Raw genomic sequence first — 21,098 nt, 5'->3', positions numbered from 1 at the left:
TCCCTGAAATGCTTTGCAAGTAGAGGTTGATGAACTTTCGGGAGGGAGGAAAGGGATTCATCATTTCTGTCCTGAAATACAGTATTGATAAATTCTCAAGTTACAGTCCTGCCAGAAGTGTTGCATGAGAAACACTGCTACTGCTGCTTTCCTTCAAAATTTCATTTTTACTTTTGGCAGCAGAAAGAGTCACTCATGTCTACTGTGTCAGCTGCAAATATTAAAGCCTGTAGAGAAGCTTAAAGTGAAGAATAGTTGTACGGGTCCTGCTAGCTTCACGGAGTCTAATTTAAAAGTCCACCTCTTGCGAGTCTAAAAAAAAAAGTTCAACTACCTTGCTCTATATTTCATTAGTTTGATCACCATTCATGGTGGTGGAATCTGTGTTTAAATTACCAAATTACATCAATCCCAAACTAAGATTACAGCAGTCGGGCACATTATCATAGAATCACTGAGGTTGGAAGAGACCCTTGGGATCATCGAGTCCAACCATCTCCCCTACTCTACAAAGTCCTCCCCTACACCATGTCCCTCAGCACTGCATCTAAACGGCCCTTAAACACAGCCAGGGATGGGGACTCCACCCCCTCCCTGGGCAGCCTGTTCCAATGCCCGACCACTCTTTGGGTGAAAAATTCTTTCCTAATGTTCAATCTAAACCTCCCCTGTTGGAGCTTGAAGCCATTCCCTCTCGTTCTGTCACTAATTACCTGTGAGAAGAGACCAGCACCAACCTCTCTACAGTGTCCTTTCACGAGGTTGTAGAGAGTGATGAGGTCTCCCCTCAGCCTCCTCTTCCTCATGCTGAACAGCCCCAGCTCCTTCAGCCGCTCCTCATACGATTTGTTTTCCAGCCCCCTCACCAGCTCCGTTGCCCTCCTCTGCACTCGCTCCAGCACCTCGAGATCTCTCTTGGATTGAGGTGCCCAAAACTGGACACAACACTCGAGGTGTGGCCTCACCAGTGCTGAGTACAGGGGCACAATCACCTCCCTACTTCTGCTGGTCACACTATTTTTGATACAAGCCAGGATGCCATTGGCTTTCTTGCCCCCCTGGGCACACGCCGGCTCATATTCAGCCGTTTGTCAACTAGAACCCCCAGGTCTCTTTCCTCCAGGCAGCTCCAGCCACACTTCCCCCAGCCTGTAGCGCTGCAGGGGGTTATTGTGGCCCAAGTGCAGGACCTGGCACTTGCCCTTGTTGAAACTCATGCCGTTGATCTTGGCCCAGTGATCCAATCTATCTAGGTCCCTCTGTAGGGCTTCCCTATCCTCCTGGGAGTCAACACTCCTGCTTAACTTGGTGTCATCTGCAGACTTGCTGATGTTACACCTTATGTCCTTATCGAGATCATCAATAAAGACGTTAAACAGAAATGGTCCCAGCACTGAGCCCTGAGGCACACCACTAGTGACCGGCCGCCAGCTGGATTTGAATCCATTGAGCACAACTCTTTGGGACCTTCCAGTCAGCCAGTGCTTGATCCAGCAGATCGTATGCTTGTCCAGGCCGTGTGAAGCCAGGTCCATTCAGGTCCAGAGCTCGCTGTCTGGCAGTGCAGCAGAGCAGGGGCTGGTCCAAGATACTGGCTGGAGTTGGGTCCTTAATGTCTCATGGGTCAACGATAACTGGTGGCATTAGAGCCGGGTTCAAGCCACTCCTGACAGCGAGTTGCACCCTGTCAGAGCATCGGCGTTCTTGAGCCCATAGATTTCCTTTCTTGATCTTTTTCTAACTTTTGAAATAAAAGATTCTTTTGAGAAACGTTGCTGTATTGATAGAAGCTGTGATAAGTTTGCGTGTTTAGGTGGCTGTAGGTGTAGACGTGCCCTGTCACTGTCTGTATTGATAGAAGCTGTGATAAGTTTGCGTGTTTAGGTGGCTGTAGGCGTAGACGTACCCTGTCACCGCGACACTGCCCTTGGTGCAGATGTTCTTTATATTCATGTCAATGTGCCCCTGCTGCTGTTACAGCTTGTGGAACAGATACAAGTTCTTGGTGATTGTTTTGAGATGGTGATATTCCATGGTCCATGTGGGGGACTGCTACATGGTCAGTGGGTCAGTGCAGAATATGAATGAGAAGTAGCTGGACAGTGAATGGGGTGTATGAGCTCTGGGCTTTCTCCAGCCCCTGACCTGCTGTTTTCTGAGGAGGAACCACAGAACCCAGCCCTGCTGGTGCTTGTTTGGGGCTGTCTGGATTGGTTCCTCTACCATTCTCATTAGTACCAGGCTTTGATAGGAATATTAAAAACCCCGCAATGTGTCAAATATGTTCTAGTCATGTGTGTTCTTAAAGAAAAGTTTAATTTCAGAAGATGTAAGGGACCCAGTAACAAGGCACATACACACTGAGAACATCAGCTGTGCTTTGGCAGCTTTGTGAAGTGACTGCTCAGCTAACCTGACCTGGAAATGCTTTATAAATCTGCATTTTGATATGCAGCTGGGAAAAACACACGATATTTTAATTAACGCTGTACATTGCTGATATGGGGCCATTTACGAATGAGAAGTAGCTGGACAGTGAATGGGGTGTATGAGCTCTGGGCTTTCTCCAGCCCCTGACCTGCTGTTTTCTGAGGAGGAACCACAGAACCCAGCCCTGCTGGTGCTTGTTTGGGGCTGTCTGGATTGGTTCCTCTACCATTCTCATTAGTACCAGGCTTTGATAGGAATATTAAAAACCCCGCAATGTGTCAAATATGTTCTAGTCATGTGTGTTCTTAAAGAAAAGTTTAATTTCAGAAGATGTAAGGGACCCAGTAACAAGGCACATACACACTGAGAACATCAGCTGTGCTTTGGCAGCTTTGTGAAGTGACTGCTCAGCTAACCTGACCTGGAAATGCTTTATAAATCTGCATTTTGATATGAAGCTGGGAAAAACACACGATATTTTAATTAACGCTGTACATTGCTGATATGGGGCCATTTACGTGAATACAAACAAATTTTTAAAACGATAAGGTTTGCATGAATGAGGTAGGACTGAGTTCTGCCAGGGGCACAACCAAACTCTTTTTTCAGGAAGCTGATGGAGAAGACAAGAAGCAGCAGGCAGGTGTTGAACTGTTCTTTGTCAGCAGCGCAAGCAGCCTGCTCTCTCCTTGTCAGTGGTAGCACATCCAACCCAGCAGTTTGTTCCAAGGATGCCTGTGTTCGGAAAGATTCTCTCCTTAGTTTTGAATTAACTCATTCACCCTTTCGATTTGTGAATGAATCCCTTCTAATGCGAGCAAACGTGGCAGTTGTGGTTGTCCAGGTGTTGTTAATGTGCGTCACGCGTAGCCTGAATACAGGAAACCTGGGGAGAGATCTTGGATGAGGACAGTTGTAGATGTAGGATGTTGTAGAACAGTGCAGAACCCCAGGTGTGGTTGTTGAACTGTGTGTGTGTGTTACTTCTACAAAGCCCTTGCTTTTATGTGGATCTTGAGTGCCGAGTTCATTATTTAGAACTGCATGTTGATTGGGACACCTCAGCTAAAATGGAAGTAGTTCTTGGCAAGTGCTTCACTTAATTCCTGAATTAATTCCTTTTGGTTGAGATTTTTAGCTTCATTCCCCCCGCCCCTTGTTTTTGCCTCTTTAAGAAGTGCAGTTAATGGCAAAGTGAATGGAAGTCGCATGCTGCTCACTCCCCTCCTGGTACTCTTCTTTACAATTTCGAGACTTCTTTGAACTTGGCTGTTTCTGACACAAGAGGAACATTAGTAACATTACCATGATTACAAGCTGAAAGCTGAAAGCTTTTAAGATTAGCAAACTAGTGTGGTAAAATGCAACCTTTGTCCTGGGTTCTGTGGTATGTTTTTACTTCATTTTTCGTCTCTGGGATTTTTATTGTTAGTACACTATGGCAAAACAGCACTAGGTTTATTTTTCCTGTAATAACACTGATGCCTACTACAAACTATAAATCTTCATGGATCGGTGAACAATATTGTGGGTTGGCAAAAATCTCTGACTTTGTATCTTGGCATAGTAAACTTATTTTTGAAGTACTTTATTACAATAAATTTTAAATCTATTTCTGAGAGTCTTGGCCAAGCATGTTGGTATGTTGATAATTTCTATTTTCTCTTTTTTTTTTTTCCCCCCAGCGCTTAACTCAACCTCAAGTCATTTATTTGTAAGGCATTAGGGGGGGTTGGATTGCTGTTCCCATGCTGCTTGCCTTGTTTTGCTGACTTCCAATCTTCATGTACTCCGTGAGCTCTCACTCCTAACTTGGAAGTGAACATGGATATTTTGGTCTCTTATTTGGCCAGCTAACTACCACTAGTACGACCTGTCAGCCAAAGTACCCTATTTTCTAGGCAGTGCCTGTGCAGCTGATTTTTGTTGTTGTTGTTGTGCTTTGCATCATGAGATCAGAAGAACCACTTCCAACACAGTAGCTATATCCCCGGGAGCTCTTTATAAGGCTGGTCTGACAATATCAGGTTTTAGGGGGTTAGTGTGTTAGTGACCACAGTGGAGGAGCTTGTCAACTACAAATTTGAGGTGGGGAATCTGTGCAAGTGTTGTGGTTGGAGGCCAGAAGTAGATTTCCAGCCTGAGATTAGGATATTTTTCAATTTTTCATTCTTTTGGGAAAAGTGAGGTGGTTGGGCGGGCGGCGTAAGGAAAGAAAACCCATCAAATGGGTTACCATCAATAACTATATTTATTCCAACTCCTGCCCTCGTAGTTGCATATATGATGGATATTTTAGGCATTTATGTGCTGAAGTAAATCCTCGTTTGAATGGTGAGCTATCATGGAAGTGGATATATCTTATGCATTAAAATAGCTAATGATGTTTTTAAGGCAAGTGGCAATTGTGGAGCTGTTCAGAAATCGATGAGGATCACATGCTTTAAAAGCAGTTGATCTTTTCACATCTTTTTGTAAACAATACTGTGGCTTTTAAGTGGTCACTTTTATGATAAGGGAAACTTTCTCCTGCATTTGGAGAATGTTGTATCTCAAAGTAGTAAGAGTGGTTAGTGCACAGGAAGTATTTCTTTGCTAGGTACCAGCATCCCTTGTTTCCATTTCAGTGCCTTGACACCTGAAGGCAGCCCCGGAGCTGTGTGGTTTGGGTTGTGTGCGCAGTGTGGGTCAGCACTGGCCTGTCCAGTTACTGCTCTGCGGGGTCAGGGTTTTCCTCAGATGGTTTGCAGTTAGAGTGAGTGACCCACAGACGCTGATCTCTGCTCAGTAAACCAAGGAGCAGGCATTACTCTCATATGATGGATATTTTAGGCATTTATGTGCTGAAGTAAATCCTCGTTTGAATGGTGAGCTATCATGGAAGTGGATATATCTTATGCATTAAAATAGCTAATGATGTTTTTAAGGCAAGTGGCAATTGTGGAGCTGTTCAGAAATCGATGAGGATCACATGCTTTAAAAGCAGTTGATCTTTTCACATCTTTTTGTAAACAATACTGTGGCTTTTAAGTGGTCACTTTTATGATAAGGGAAACTTTCTCCTGCATTTGGAGAATGTTGTATCTCAAAGTAGTAAGAGTGGTTAGTGCACAGGAAGTATTTCTTTGCTAGGTACCAGCATCCCTTGTTTCCATTTCAGTGCCTTGACACCTGAAGGCAGCCCCGGAGCTGTGTGGTTTGGGTTGTGTGCGCAGTGTGGGTCAGCACTGGCCTGTCCAGTTACTGCTGTGCAGGGCGAGGGTTTTCCTGAGATGGTTTGCAGTTAAAGAGAGTGACCCACAGACGCTGATCTCTGCTCAGTAAACCAAGGAGCAGGCATTACTCTCACATGAATTTCACTGAATTTCACTGAATTTTTAGAGTTGGAAGGGACCATAGAGATCATCTAGTCCAACTCCCCTGCTGAAGCAGGATTGCCTAGAGCTTGTCAGAGCATGTTACTCAGGGGCATCCAGGCGGGTTTTGAAGATCTCCAGAGAAGGGGACTCCACACCCTCCCTGGGCAGCCTGTTCCAGGGCTCTGTCACCCTCACCGTGAAAAAGTTCTTCCTCATATTTGAGTGGAACCTCTTCTGTTCCAACTTGTGCCCGTTGCCCCTCGTCCTCTCACTGGGAACCACTGAAAAGAGTCTGGTTCCCTCCTCCTTCAACCCTCCCTTGAGATACTTGTAGGCGTTGATAAGGTCTCCCCTCAGCCTTCTCTTCTCCAGACTAAAGAGTCCCAGCTCTCTCAGTCTTTCTTCATAAGGGAGATGCTCCAATCCTTGAATCATCTTTGTTGCCCTTCGCTGGACTCTTTCCAGTAGTTCCCTGTCCCTCTTGAACTGGGGAGCCCAGAACTGGAGGCAGGATTCCAGTTGTGGCCTCCCCAGTGCAGAGCAGAGGGGGAGAATGACCTCCCTCAACCTACTAGCCACACTCTTCCCTATGCAGCCCAGGATTCCGTTGGCCTCTTGGCCACAAGAGCACACTGCTTGCTCATTGTCATTTTGCTGTCCACCAGGACCCCTAGATCTTCAGAAGTTGCCTCCAGCAGGTCCACCCCTAACCTGGACTGGTGCCTGGTGCCAGGACTGTGCCGTTCCCTCCGCGGGAGGCCAGTGCCCGCAGGCACCTCTGAGGTGACCGCAGAGCGCGGGCGGCTCCTGCCCCGCACACTCACCCCCGCACACTCACTCACCCCCGCACACTCACTCACCCCCGCACACTCACCCCCGCGACCCCTCCGGCCCCGGGCCAGTCCCGCGGGGGGAGCGCGGGGCACGTGCAGCTCATCCTGCGCCGCACCGGGCCCTCCCTGAGCGAGCGGCCCACTTCGGACAGCGTGGCTCGCATCCCCGAGAGGACTCTGTACCGGCAAAGCTTGCCTCCCCTGGCCAAGCTGAGGCCTCCCGGAGACAAATCCATGAAGAGGAGGGAGCCGAAAAGGAAATCCCTCACCTTCACCGGGGGGGCCAAAGGGTTAATGGACATCTTCGGGAAAAGCAAAGAATCCGAGTTCAAGCAAAAGGTGCTCAACAACTGTAAAACAACGGCGGATGAGCTGAAGAAATTGATCCACCTCCAGACGGAGAAGCTTCAGTGCATCGAGAAACAGCTGGAGTCCAACGAGGCTGAGATCCGCTACTGGGAATGGGTGTTTAATGAGTTCTCAGGTAGCTAGAATGGTATTGTTTTAAATTGCTACAGATGTCAACTGAAATATCCCATAATGAATGAAATGGAAGATTCATATTTCAAAGGTAGTGAGTTCAAATCATAGTGGGTTTATTAAAATTGCCAGCGATTACTTTTCTATCAGAGCTGTTAAAGATTCAGGAGTTAATGCTGGCGCCCCTTTGGTAGGACAGAGCGTTTTCTCCCACGTGTCCCACATGTTAAGAGTTCTCACTAGATTTTACCCATGTACAGTTATTTTTCTTTATACGGCCTTGTTAAGGAAGACAGCATCCAGTTGCCGAGCGCTGGAGGGTGATCTCCGGGAAAGCGAGTGGGTCAGAAAGCTGTGTCCAGGCTGGGGAGGAGGTGTATTTGTCAGTGCCCCCAGAGCTCTGGACAGTCTGGGCTTGGCTTGAGCGTGTGTTGGCATACCTGGCTTTGACCTCCATGGAAACCTGCACACAGACAGGCTCTTGCCCACCCTGGCCTCTTCCCTAGGGAGGGAGAGGTGTCCCCATGTTTACGATGGCTCATCTGGCCACCCTTCCCAGAAATAACGTGAGACCAGGGCAACGACTCACCTACTTGCACTGACTCACTGCTGCAGGTCCTGGCCGTGAAGCATGGGAGACACTTCATGAAAAGCTGGATCTTACTTCATGCTTGAAATAAACTTGTGTAGCCTGATTGGAATGATAAAGGCACAGATACATTTTTACATGGTGGGATAGTGCTACGCGCATACAAAAAATGTAGTGTCTGTCCCTGAAATGCTTTGCAAGTAGAGGTTGATGAACTTTTGGGAGGGAGGAAAGGGATTAATCATTTCTGTCCTGAAAAATAGTATTGATAAATTCTCAAGTTACAGTCCTGCCAGAAGTGTTCTCTGCATGAGAAACACTGCTACTGCTGCTTTCCTTCAAATTTTCATCTGTACTTTTGGCAGCAGAAAGAGTCACTCATGTCTACTGTGTCAGCTGCAAATATGAAAGCCTGTAGAGAAGCTTAAAGTGAATAAGAGTTGTATGGGTCCTGCTAGCTTCATGGAGTCTAATTTAAAAGTCCACCTCTTGCGAGTCTAAAAAAAAAAAGTTCAGCTACCTTGCTCTATATTTCATTAGTTTGATCACCATTCATTGTAGTGGAATCTGTGTTTAAATTACCAAATGACATCAATCCCAAACTAAGATGACAGCAGTTGGGCACATTCAGGTCCAGAGCTTGCTGTCTGGCAGTGCAGCAGAGCAGTGGCTGGTCCAAGATACTGGCTGGAGTTGGGTCCTTAATGTCTCATGGGTCAACGATAACTGGTGGCATTAGAGCCGGGTTCAAGCCACTCATGACAGCGAGTTGCACCCTGTGCATCAGCATCAGCGCTCTTGAGCCCATATATTTCCTTTCTTGATCTTTTACTAACTTTTAAAATAAAAGATTCTTTTGAGAAATGTTCCTGTATTAATAGAAGCTGTGACAAGTTTGCGGCCGCCCGCTGAGCGCTGCGCTTGCCTTGCAGGTCGCACCGGCAGGTACACGCTGATCGAGAAATGGCGGGACACGGAGCGGCACCTGGCGCCGCACGAAAACCCCATCGTGTCGCTGAACAAGTGGGGACAGTACGCCAGCGACGTGCAGCTCATCCTGCGCCGCACCGGGCCCTCCCTGAGCGAGCGGCCCACTTCGGACAGCGTGGCTCGCATCCCCGAGAGGACTCTGTACCGGCAAAGCTTGCCTCCCCTGGCCAAGCTGAGGCCTCCCGGAGACAAATCCATGAAGAGGAGGGAGCCGAAAAGGAAATCCCTCACCTTCACCGGGGGGGCCAAAGGGTTAATGGACATCTTCGGGAAAAGCAAAGAATCCGAGTTCAAGCAAAAGGTGCTCAACAACTGTAAAACAACGGCGGATGAGCTGAAGAAATTGATCCACCTCCAGACGGAGAAACTTCAGTGCATTGAGAAACAGCTGGAGTCCAACGAGGCTGAGATCCGCTACTGGGAACGAAAGTGTAACTCCAGCCTGGAAGAAGAGATCCTCAAGCTAGAGCAGAAGATCAAAAGGAACCAAGTGGAGATTGAAGAGGAAGAGTTCTGGGAAAACGAGCTGCAGATGGAACAGGAGAAGGAAAAACAGCTGAAGGAGCAGCTGCAGGAGATGAGGCAGAGGATCTTGGAGTGCGAGAGCAAGCTGAAGGACTACCTGTCTCAGATCCACAACATGGAGAGCGGCCTGGAAGCAGAGAAGTTGCAGCGGGAAGTTCAAGAGTCCCAAGTGAATGAAGAAGAGGTCAAGGAAAAGATCGAGAAGGTGAAGGGTGAAATAGATATTCAGGGCCAGCAGAGTCTGAGACTGGAAAATGGCATTAAAGCTGTGGAAAGGTCTTTGGGCCAAGCTACCAAACGGTTACAGGTAAGAATGTCCTTTTATCCGTACTTAAAGAAAAGTCAAAGACCTGACTGTTATGAATTTTTCTTAAACAAATTTGGATCACGTGAAAGAAAACACAAGAAAGTTTCCACAGTGCATTTGGGTAAAAGCATTGCTTTCATTTTCAAAGTGTCTTTAGGATATTTTGTTTTGAAGGGCAGACAATTCGTATCTCACCTCCGTGTATTTTACTCATTCAAAGAGTCTGAAAAGAAAAACAGTAGTTAGTTCTTTGTCTGAAGATAAACGGTCAGACATTGTGGTGGGTGTGCTCCTGGCCATTGCCAAGGCCTGGGTGGCCTGCAGGGTTAGAGCTGAAGGCCACACCACCTTTCATTTATTTACGTGCTGCCTCAGTTTCCTTCCTGTCAGTTACAGCTTTGGTTTGCTGCCATTCCCTGACTGCCTGGTGACCTCTGAGAAATCACTCAAACCATATCTTCACCGTGCAGTGGTGTCCACGATGGAGAAACACCAGAGCTGATCTCAGCTAAACTAGCTGAGGGCCATATGGCTGCACCAGTGGCAATGCATCTGGCCACCTCCCCTCTGAGAGGGAGTCCTCACCAGCTCCAGTGAGGTGCTGCTGTGCTCCTGGCTCTGGGCTCTTCTACACCTCAGCCAAATAATGTCTCCTTGCTTGAACAGTAGCACATTTAGGGCTAGAGGGGGGATTGAGGTACTGCTGGGTGCTAAACAGGACCATAGTGCTCTTGGCCTCGTGCCTTTAAAAGTGTTAGTCTTCAGACCCCTGTTGGCTTAGAGTTGGATATGGTGAGGGTTTAGGTCCTAGATCTTGGCAGCTCAGAGCTTCATATTGTTAAATTTCAGGGAGATTTGCACCACAGTAGCCTTTTCTGCAGCTAAACTGATTCTTGCTAGGCCTGTCTGCCACCAGCATAGATGAATTAAAAAGGAAGTCCAAAAGCAGCACTTGGACAGATGGATGTAGAGCTCAAATAACTGTCATCTTACGGGGCTTTTGTTTTAAAGAAGAGCATTCCCTTTCCCTGTCTGTTCAGGATTTTATTTTCTGTCCACCTCAAGCATCTGTGGCACTTGTCAAAAGAGAATCCAGTCTCTGGCTCCTCGCTACAGTTAATGATATCACTTGAAACTTGGTAGAGCGTGAAAGAATAAATATAAATGGAAATTCAGCTGCTACCTGGATGAGGTGAAGGAAAGATTGTGGCTTCCAGGGTTTGAATGTGCCACATAAGATAGATGTTCCACGGCGCTGCCCCTGCAGTAGGATGATTCTGCTGGGAATATGTAAAGAGCATTCCCTTTCCCTGTCTGTTCAGGATTTTATTTTCTGTACACCTCAGGCATTTGTGGCACGTGTCAAAAGAGAATCCAGTCTCTGGCTCCTCGCTACAGTTAATGATATCACTTGAAACTTGGTAGAGCGTGAAAGAATAAATATAAATGGAAATTCAGCTGGTAGCTGGATGAGGTGAAGGAAAGATTGTTGCTTCCAGGGTTTTAATGTGCCACATAAGATAGATGTTCCACGGCGCTGCCCCTGCAGTAGGATGATTCTGCTGGGAATATGTAAAAGGCATTTTGCACCCTGAGCACCTAGAACCATGTCAATATAAGCTGGTTTTACTACATGAGAAGGGGAAAAAAAAAAAAAAGTAATATCTTTATCCGAAGCAAAATGGATGAAACTTCTAAGCAGCTTTGGCCGTATTTATCTATCCTAAGTTTCCAAACACACTGTGCTTAAGGATTTGTGAAAGAATAAATATAAATGGAAATTCAGCTGGTAGCTGGATGAGGTGAAGGAAAGATTGTTGCTTCCAGGGTTTTAATGTGCCACATAAGATAGATGTTCCACGGCGCTGCCCCTGCAGTAGGATGATTCTGCTGGGAATATGTAAAAGGCATTTTGCACCCTGAGCACCTAGAACCATGTCAATATAAGCTGGTTTTACTACATGAGAAGGGGAAAAAAAAAAAAAAGTAATATCTTTATCCGAAGCAAAATGGATGAAACTTCTAAGCAGCTTTGGCCGTATTTATCTATCCTAAGTTTCCAAACACACTGTGCTTAAGGATTTGTGCTGACAGAAAGCATCAGGCTGTCTTTGTATACTTTACCTATCCTGTGCAACACGCAGTGAGACTATAATTGAGTTCAAAATCTGCCTCCCTTTTTTTTTTTTCATAGGCTGGGTTTCACTTTCTCAGGAAAGTTTCTGTTAAATTCACATCTCCCAAGCTTGTTCTACCTAAAAGTGCACTCATCTGGAAATAGAGGAGAAAATAAACTCGGCTTTGTATTGTACAGTTTGGGGGGGGGGAGAAATTGAGAAATATTTTCTTTCATGCTGAAAGTTAATTGATAGAACTGCTGATTTGAAACGAGAAGAGTTGAGCGTGGGTGTTTTTATAGACCTTTCAGTAAGGAAGGAAAGAAAATTTTGGTTCACCAGATTTCAAGTGGTAAGAAAAGGAAGGTGGCATTTTTTAGTAGCATGTGAGAAATTTCTAGTAATTTGTCCTACCTTTTCTCTTTCCTTTTCTCTAGCCACCTCAATATGAGCCTATGTTCACTTAATGTGAGATGCAGCACTCTGCTGGCCCTGTTTCCAGAGAAAGATTTTAAATGCAAAAAAACCTAACCAAAACCAAAAAAAACCCCAAAATGCCACCCTTCTTCAGGCAAAAGATCTCACTGAAGTTTCACAATTAGATAATAAATTTAAGAGCTTAAACCAGTTGGATTTGGGGTGATATTTCAAGTTTTTACCTTATTTCCTGTGGAAGTTGAGAAACGGCAAGAGCAAATTGTTTATGAGGTTAGTTCTGCTAACCTGTGGATTTCAGTGATTCTGTTTTTTTAAAAAAACAACTGAATTCAGTGGCAACTTTGTTTCGATCTCATAGAACAGGGAGCTGCAGAATTAACATTGCAGTAAGTGGCTTGAGAAGTTCCTGTGACCAAGTCCCCAGTTGTAGAGTCTAATAGGCCTCAAATAAATTGAAGAATTTTTCTGTAGAACTGCCTTAAAATTTGAAGGTGGCCTGGTTTCTGTGTCTCAATCCAGTTTTTCCAAAAGTTGACAGCCAGTGAAGGGAAACATAAGTCTAACACAGAAAGCTGAGACCAACCACGTGATATGCGTTGACTGAACAGGTCAAACACAGAGATTAGTGACAAAGCAATTGACATTTAAAAGGTCCCAATTTAGACATCAGATCACTTGTGTTAATTTTCTTACTAACTGTTGAATTCAGCCTCAACTGTGACCTTACTGCAAGTTTAAAATCAATAAGGGCTGTGCTGTTGAGGACTCTTCCTAAAACAGATCCACCAAACTCTTTGCCTCCGATCCTTGTCTGAGTTCATGTATAATTCTGCTTACACAAGATAATTAGGGAAAAGAAGGTTGACCCAACCTCCATCTCTTGCCAAAATGAAGATGTAGCAGTAGGCACTGCATAGACACGCTGCCTGGCATCTGGCATCCTTTCCCTGTGTGGCCAACAGGTGAGACCCACCCTGGCTGTAGAAGAGTACCACAGGTAGCTCTCTGCTAGTAAAGCTCAATCTGTGTATGGGGAAAAACAATAATTATAGTCTAAGACTGTCGTAATCTATTGGAGCTGTAGGTTTTGCATATCGTGCCAGAACTACAGAGCCTTGAGCAAGATCCTAAACGGTCATCTTCTGTGCTTATGGGTGGGGAACCAGCCAGGACTTGGCCTCATTGTACAAAATACAGTACTCCTCTTGCAGAGTGAGAGAGTGCTGTCCATAAAAATTGATGCTCTAAATAGAAGATGGAAAGAACAAGAAGAGAAGGGAATTATTCTCATTTTAGGAACAGAAAAACTAAATGAGCTCTCCAAGTCGTGCTGGGCACTTCTGGCAGAACTAAGATTTGGTGGCAGACTGATGTATTTTTTCAGATTGCTCTCTATTACCTTTAATTGCTCACATACGTTGTTCCAAAATTTTTCTCAGGTGATAGGATAGGTGATCTGCAAGTCATTCAAGAAGCAATATAAACATATCAGTAGTAACCCCTAATAAGTGAGTGTTGCTTTCCTTTCTAAATTACAAGAGTAAAATACCTTTCAACTTTTCCATTTGAATTTAAAAACTGGAGGCTTTGTCATCAAAAGGAGAAGCCTTAGTTTCCCGAATTGCAAATAGCCTTGAAATGCTGCTTTATGCTTGCTGCTGCTCAGCAGATGTTTTCTCTTTCTTGGCAGGACAGGGAACAAGAACTGGAGCAGCTGACAAAGGAGTTGCGACAGGTCAATCTCCAGCAGTTCATCCAGCAAACAGGAACCAAGGTGACGGTGCTGCCAGCAGAGCCCGTGGAGGTGGAGGCCCCGCACGTGGAGCTGGAGAGAGGTGCAGTGATTAGGATGCTTCTGGTGGGTGGGAGGAAGGGAGGGCAAGGCCTTTACCTGCTGCATTAACCCCTGCACTCGTACATCCAGTCAATGCTCTGATAGCAAAGAACTGAGCAAAATCTTAAGAAAGCAGTGTCAACAGGGAGGGCAAGGCCTTTACCTGCTGCATTAGTGCCTGCACTCGTACATCCAGTCAATGCTCCGATAGCAAAGAACTTAGCAAAATATTAAGAAAGCAGTGTCAAATATTTCTTTCATTCCAAGGGTTTAGCAGGCTGTAAGTAAAGCAGAGTGTGTAGATAGGCCTGTGTGACAGGCTGAGAGCTGGGGTTGTTCAGCCTGGAGAAGAGAAGGCTCCGGGGAGACCTAATAGCGACCTTTCAGTACCTGAAGGGGCCTACAGAAGAGCCGGAGAGGGACTCTTTACAAAGAAGAGTAGCGACAGGACAAGGGGCAATGGTTTTAAGCTGGTGGAGGGGAGATTTAGGTTAGATACTAGGAAGAAATTCTTTACAGTGAGGGTGGTGAGACACTGGAACAGGTTGCCCAGGGAGGTCGTGGCTGCCCCATCCCTGGAGGGGTTCAAGGCCAGGCTGGATGGGGCTTGGAGCAACCTGGTCTGGTGGGAGGTGTCCCTGCCCAGGGCAGGGGGGTTGGAACTCCATGATCTTTGAGATCCCTTCCAACCCAAACCATTCTATGATTCTATAACTTCTCTCTCACTGTGTCTCAGCACGTGTTGCTCCTATCAGTAATGCACGAGGCCAGTAGCTTTCAAGTGTGGCTGCCATGGCTGCAGGCGTGTAAGCTGGCACGCAACGTGATTCCACACCTGACATTGCTGTTCCTCTGGGTTCTTCCTCTTCTGGGGAGATGTGTTGTCAAAGTAGAAAAAGGAATGTGTCTGGATCTCAAGAAATGCCAGGCAGCAGCCACGTGGAAATAGGAGGTAATCCAGCTGGGCTGCCAGCCATCCAGAGGTCCTGCACAGATGGCTGTTACAGCACGTGCACATTGACTTTGCCCCCAGTCAGCTCAGTGCCCACATCTGAATTCAGGATTTCCTAGACAGAAACGTGGGAGCACTTTGAACACGTGGCACAGCTGTGGCACAGGCAGAAACTCCGCTGTTGTGGCTGGGACTCTGCTGTGGTGTGTTTTGCCCAGGACTCTGCTCGCAAGGGGCCTCTTTCCCTCAGCACTCTCCTTAGCTGGTTCTCTCCCTTCTCTCAGAAAACTGTCTAACCAAGAAGTATTGGGAGGGTAGGGGGGGTGGGGAGAGAAGAAAAGACTTAACAGACCTTAAATGTCAGCACTTGGGTGAACTTCCTCTTTTAAGTGGGTAGGAAGGTGAAGCTTGGAGGTCCATATAGGAACAAGCTCTTTCTGCACATCGCTGTGTAAATGTATTGTGTATCTCCATGTGCGTGTCCCTTGTGGGAGGGCAATTCTATAGACTAGGTGAGACCTCACCTGGAGTATTGTGTGCAGGTCTGGAGCCCTCAATATAAGAAGGACATGGACCTGATGGAGAGGGTCCAGAGGAGGGCCACAAGGATGATCAGGGGGATGGAGCACCTCTGCTACGAAGACAGGCTGAGGGAGCTGGGGTTGTTCAGCCTGGAGAAGAGGAGGCTCCGGGGAGACCTAATAGCAGCCTTCCAGTACCTGAGGGGGACCTACAGGAAGGCTGGGGAGAACCTGTTTAGAAAGGCCTGCAGTGACAGGACGAGGGGCAATGGCTTCAAGCTGGAGGGGAACAGATTTAGATTGGAGATGAGGAGAGGGTTCTTCACTGTGAGGGTGGTGGAGCACTGGGACAGGTTGCCCAGGGAGGTGGTTGAGGCCCCATCCCTGGAGATATTCAAGGTGAGGCTCGACGAGGCCCTGGGCAACCTGGTCTAGTTGGGGGTGTCCCTGCTGACTGTGGGGAGGTCGGACTAGATGACCTTTGGAGGTCCCTTCCAGCCTGGGCAATTCTATGATTCTATGATATATTTCTGTTTGGAAGTGAGTAAGAGGTGCACACTTCAGATCACTCCCTAGTCAGGCATTGAAGCTTTTGTTGTACGTGGTATTGGTTTTTCTGTTCTGCACCGAGCGCACCCTGCACTAAGCAAGAAGAGGAGGGTGTTCTACAGGCATCACCCTCGATGGGGACTTTTCTAACTGCCCTTTTTCTTGAGCAGAGCCAACATTTCAGTCCGGGTCACTGAAGCGCCCTGGTTCATCGAGGCAGCTCCCCAGTAACCTGCGGATCCTACAGAACCCCCTGTCCTCTGGCTTTAACCCGGAGGGCATTTATGTATGACAGTACATACCTCTTCTGGAGAAGATCTAGCAAGGTACCCTGGACAAGATACACTTTGGTTTTATTCTGCCAATGATGAATGGAAGAAGATTTTTGTGTGTGTGTGTTAAGCCACCGTCGTATTTTTTTTTCTTCTTCCTCCAACACACCACTTGGAGCCATACCTGTGCACTGATGCTAAAGAGACAGAGGAACTGTCTCGATTCATAATTCGCAAGAATGAACTTGCTGTGAACACAACTAGAGTGCAAAAACCTTCCTTGTTTTTGCCACTTCAGAAGTGTTTTGGAAAGTATTATTCCATGTATAGGCATAAATAAAAGACCGAGGGTGAAGGAAACCATGTATGCAACGTATCTGAGGTTTAATTTATTCCCTTTAATCAATGGACGTGTGAATGTTGACCTTTTATATTTTTATTTTTAACTTGTGAATAATCACATATGGCTGTATGTCAGTCTGACAAGGTGACTTTAATTTGCGTGAACAACTCTCCACCATTTGATCAAGTACAACTTGCAATGCAGAGTTCTGTGGAGTGCTGAACCATTAAAATGGTTTCTCACCACTGACTTTGTTAATTTCTGTTGTGGGTCATAATAGGTCATGTTCCATCCATTGCTCCCTTTTAAGGCTGAAAAAGTGAGCTTGTGGATTTGACTTGCTGTTGACTCTGCCTTGAATGAAGCACCTAGTGTTCAAAAGATTTATGGAATTTAAACCTTGGCTTGGTAAAAATATTTCCAGCATATGATTATGGAGGATGCACTAGTTAGATGATATTTTATTATATAGAATGTATATTTGAAATATTTTGCCACATTGTATATGCCTTTTGAGAAAAGAATAATGTAAGAAGTTATCTTCATCTATCTTACCAAAAGAGAGTAGCAGGCTTTCACTGTGTGTCATTTTATAGTTTTATTTTTTCCACTAGCCATTACAGTGTTCTTGTTTTGCGGTAAATCTTGGCTATTTGAGAAGAAAAAAAACCCACAAAACAAATGAGCATTCCCTTCCAGCCTTCCAGAATTCACTCAAGTTTTGTGGAGGGAAGAAACCTGGCAGGGAGTCCCATCAAGTCAATAGCAGAGCTCCTCCTGACTTGAGTGGGGCCAGGATTTCATTCCAGGTCCCCAAGTGTTAGATGGTAGACCTTTAGCCGCTTTGAAAAACATACTGCTGCTCAGTCACTTACAGAATATAAACCTTACAAACAGGAAATTCATACACTTGGTAGGAATTTTTTACAAAAAAAATGTGAAAAGAGAACATGATTGTATCTTGATGTCACACTAAGGATGAGACAAAATGGCTTCCATGCAGAAAGTAAGTACACTATCAAGTAGCACGTTGGTTACAGGCCTTGAAATTAAATTGCTAAAGTGGACACCAAGTTTGTAGAGAAAGTGACTGGCATCAGTGAGGCACTTGGTATATGTTAGGACTTCATGGATGAGTTACAGAAGGGATGGGCCTTGCCTAGTTGCATTTGGATTTCCTGTTCTAACAGCAACTCCTACTTGCCAAGCCCACCTTTGACAGGAGAGGGGGTCACCATGCTTTCACTGCAGGATTGAATGCCTTGACTTCCATCGGTGGCAAAATGACAGAATTCCTACTGTCTTTGGTAGGGTCAGGACTTTACCACTGGTAGGAAACTCCAAGCTTTTTGCCATAGATAATACTTCAGAATTCTTACCTCCTAGCCTCCTCTTGTGTTGATTTATTGATGTGCAGGTAAATGTTAATTTAAGTGTCATTTTTTTTTTAAAAGGAGCTTCCTGACAAATGGAAGTTTAAAAAGATACAGTAGAAGATGAAGGACTCGAGTGTAATGCATTTTTATTTCCCTTTCCACTTATTAATGGCAACATATATTCTAAAAGTGCTGCTGTATTTAGACTAACAGCAACAAACAAGGCTGTATATATATATAAAGGACCTTTCCAAATGGATTCTCAATTTTTACCGTTTAACTTATCAGGTCTTTTTTTTTTTTCCCCTTCCTTGTGAGCAAACTGGAAAATGAGGTGTTCCTACCTGAGGAACCTTTGCAGTGCTCACAGGTTTTACTGTTCGTTTATCACAACTCGATGCTCATGTTTACTGTGCCCGTAACTTTGTATTAAAAATATATATAAAAAATGTATATTAAAAGTGTAAAATATACATAGTTTGGGGACAATATCTGTCCAAGGTACTTGAGCATATATGCCTTACATTCTGGGTTCAATTTACAGAAATAAAATGGCCCTCTCCAGTGGATAACTTGCAACTTCAGCACCTCTTGATCTTAGAGAACTGAGGCACTCAGCACCTTGCAAAGTCTGGCCCAAATTATGCTGCATGGGGGTGGAGGGAAACACGAGGAAAAAGCCTGTTGCAATTTCAGTCTTGTACTGAGATAAAATATTTTTAAGGCAGATCAGCTTATTTACCCAGCTAATGTTTTATGTCATACTTTGTGACTGATCCATCTCCCACAGATGTCAGTTTGAGCTGAACTGGGCTCTTGCATCATTAAAAACTGCTCTCTTTCTCTGCCCGGTTATTCTTTAAGATGGAGAGAGGAGGAAAGGAAAAGGATTAAAAAGAAGGGGAAGAGCAGTTTTGGAGGGCTTGAGTTACAGCTTCGTAATAATAGAATCAAGGAAGGAATTTGCCATTTAAGTTAAAAAATAGCCAGAAGTGCCAGTCTGGAGCTGGCTTGGGAGCTGCCACTGCATCATCACTGACTGGCCCCTCCTTGTCAGGACTTTAGCAGATGTCAAGGTGATCTGGAAAACATTTACAGCTTCAGCCACTGTTGTGGCAAAGGAGAGGCTTTAGTATCCAAACCTGTCATTTGGGAGACACTGACAAATTCCCCTGCCCCCACCACGCTCCTCTCACTTACTGCATTTCACGCAGGCTAAAGTTCTGCAGCATTTTCACCCTCTCTGTAAATAAACCAAAAAGAAATGGCATGTCCTTGCATTAAATGTGAATTGAACAAAGTATTACAGTTATAAAAATTCCTCACATTACAGCGTTAAGAATTTTGCTTCAGATCAACTGCAAAAATCTCACTCTTTCTTTTACAAATGTAGAAAAACGCATTTTCAGAAGTGTTTCAAACCTACTTATGGGGCATTAGCAGAAAGGAAGTTACACATACTAATTTTAACAAGTGCCATATTATTTACTGGCCAGCATGATAAAAATGGGGTTTTTTTGCTTGCGTTAAGTAGTTGAATACACAAGCACTATTTTCCAGTGCACAGGGAATTTATATGGAGAGCTCTGTAATTTATTACTAACAGAAATCAGCTGTGTTACCTCTCTCATCCATGAGGATACAGTTTATTTTTGCTGGTGAGGCTATGTTGTTAGGGGGAAAAGGGGAGGGTTGACCATTTGAAAAGCCAGTAGGTTAAGGCTAAAATATACCTTCTGAATGCCCCAGCAACGGAGAAACCCAAGTCCCACTCTGAAAAGTCAGCTAGAAACCTGCCTCCTGATATCTCTCGGTGGGACTTGGGTTCCCAAGTGCCTGAATTGCTTCTGGAAATGGTATGTTAGCTTTGAGATTACTTGCTTTTCTAAACCCTAGCAAGTTGGAAGGAGGAAGCTCTTGAAGAAGAGAACTACCACTAGCATTAGCAATATGCAAATAGACTTTCATTGTGAGGTAAGAGGGGAAAAAGATCCTCTAGTGAAATAAAAAATCTCCTCTTGGGGCAATAATTGCCTTGTTTTTAGCGTGAAGAGTATTGCTTTATTTTAGTGAACTGGGATCGTGTGAGTATGAGAAAAAAAAATTGATCTTGTAATTTTTAGTGAGTTATCTTGAAGCATATAAATTCCTGATGTGCATTAACTTGAGTGAATTGGGCCTTAATGATCCATGTAAATAACAAAACTTTATTCAGATATTTTTTCCAGAAAATAGTCTCTAATGGTCTGTACTGTATTAAAACAAGTGTCAAAGTGTTACTTTTATATTACACTTTTTTTTTTTTTTTTTTTTAAAACTTTGCAACATGCTTGTTTTTTCTTCACTAGCATTAGCAATATGCAAATAGACTTTCATTGTGAGGTAAGAGGGGAAAAAGATCCTCTAGTGAAATAAAAAATCTCCTCTTGGGGCAATAATTGCCTTGTTTTTAGCGTGAAGAGTATTGCTTTATTTTAGTGAACTGGGATCGTGTGAGTATGAGAAAAAAAAATTGATCTTGTAATTTTTAGTGAGTTATCTTGAAGCATATAAATTCCTGATGTGCATTAACTTGAGTGAATTGGGCCTTAATGATCCGTGTAAATAACAAAACTTTATTCAGATATTTTTTCCAGAAAATAGTCTCTAATGGTCTGTACTGTATTAAAACAAGTGTCAAAGTGTTACTTTTATTTTTCTTTTTTTTTTTTTTTTTTTTTAGAACATTGCAACATGCATGTTTATTCTATTTGCTACAGTATTTTAATGTTTTGGATGAAGGCCATCGGTTGTATGGAGATGACAAAACAATCATTCTGTCTATTTATTCAGTATTGCTGCTTAAAGTTTTCAAAATAAAGCTTTCAATGCCAACGTAGCGACTGATTGAAAGCTGTTCTAGCTCTCTTCAGATGTCTTTTCCTATGTTTATAGAAAGCTAAATAAGTGAAACTTGGTATAAAGTGTTATACCAGCAAAGAGTTATTGCAATAATGTTGTGGGGAGGGGTTGGGGGTAAGTGTATGTAGTATATACATAAATGTATGCATGCAGTGAATGCGTTTTCTGAAGTAAATGGAGTGCTGCAGAATGTTTGAATCCTTGGTGGTCTTGCAAGCAACTTACTTACACGTGTGGTTAAATACTGGTCAGTGCTTCGTACCAGTGTGCAGTGCTTGTGAG

The 21,098-nt window shown here is 44.6% G+C and overlaps 1 protein-coding gene across 3 annotated transcripts in view; it reads left to right on the top strand.

The window, feature by feature from the left end:
• RASSF8 (Ras association (RalGDS/AF-6) domain family (N-terminal) member 8) overlaps nucleotides 1-20,222 on the top strand; it is a 103,138-nt gene extending 82,916 nt beyond the window's left edge. For all 3 annotated transcript variants that reach the window (XM_014957032.1, XM_014957034.1, XM_014957033.1), the window contains 3 exons: nucleotides 8,624-9,513; nucleotides 13,759-13,903; nucleotides 16,095-20,222. In XM_014957032.1, the coding sequence (XP_014812518.1) occupies nucleotides 8,624-9,513; nucleotides 13,759-13,903; nucleotides 16,095-16,216 (1,157 nt within the window). In that variant the 3' untranslated portion in view covers nucleotides 16,217-20,222. The remainder of the gene's footprint in view (nucleotides 1-8,623; nucleotides 9,514-13,758; nucleotides 13,904-16,094) is intronic.
• Nucleotides 20,223-21,098: the final 876 nt, after the last annotated feature.

This window comes from Calidris pugnax, unplaced genomic scaffold (genome assembly GCF_001431845.1).
Source record: "Calidris pugnax isolate Ruff unplaced genomic scaffold, ASM143184v1 scaffold189, whole genome shotgun sequence".
Lineage (NCBI taxonomy): Eukaryota > Metazoa > Chordata > Aves > Charadriiformes > Scolopacidae > Calidris > Calidris pugnax.
The sequence above is the reverse complement of the archived record's forward strand: the minus strand, read 5'-3'. Positions and strand labels throughout refer to the sequence as shown.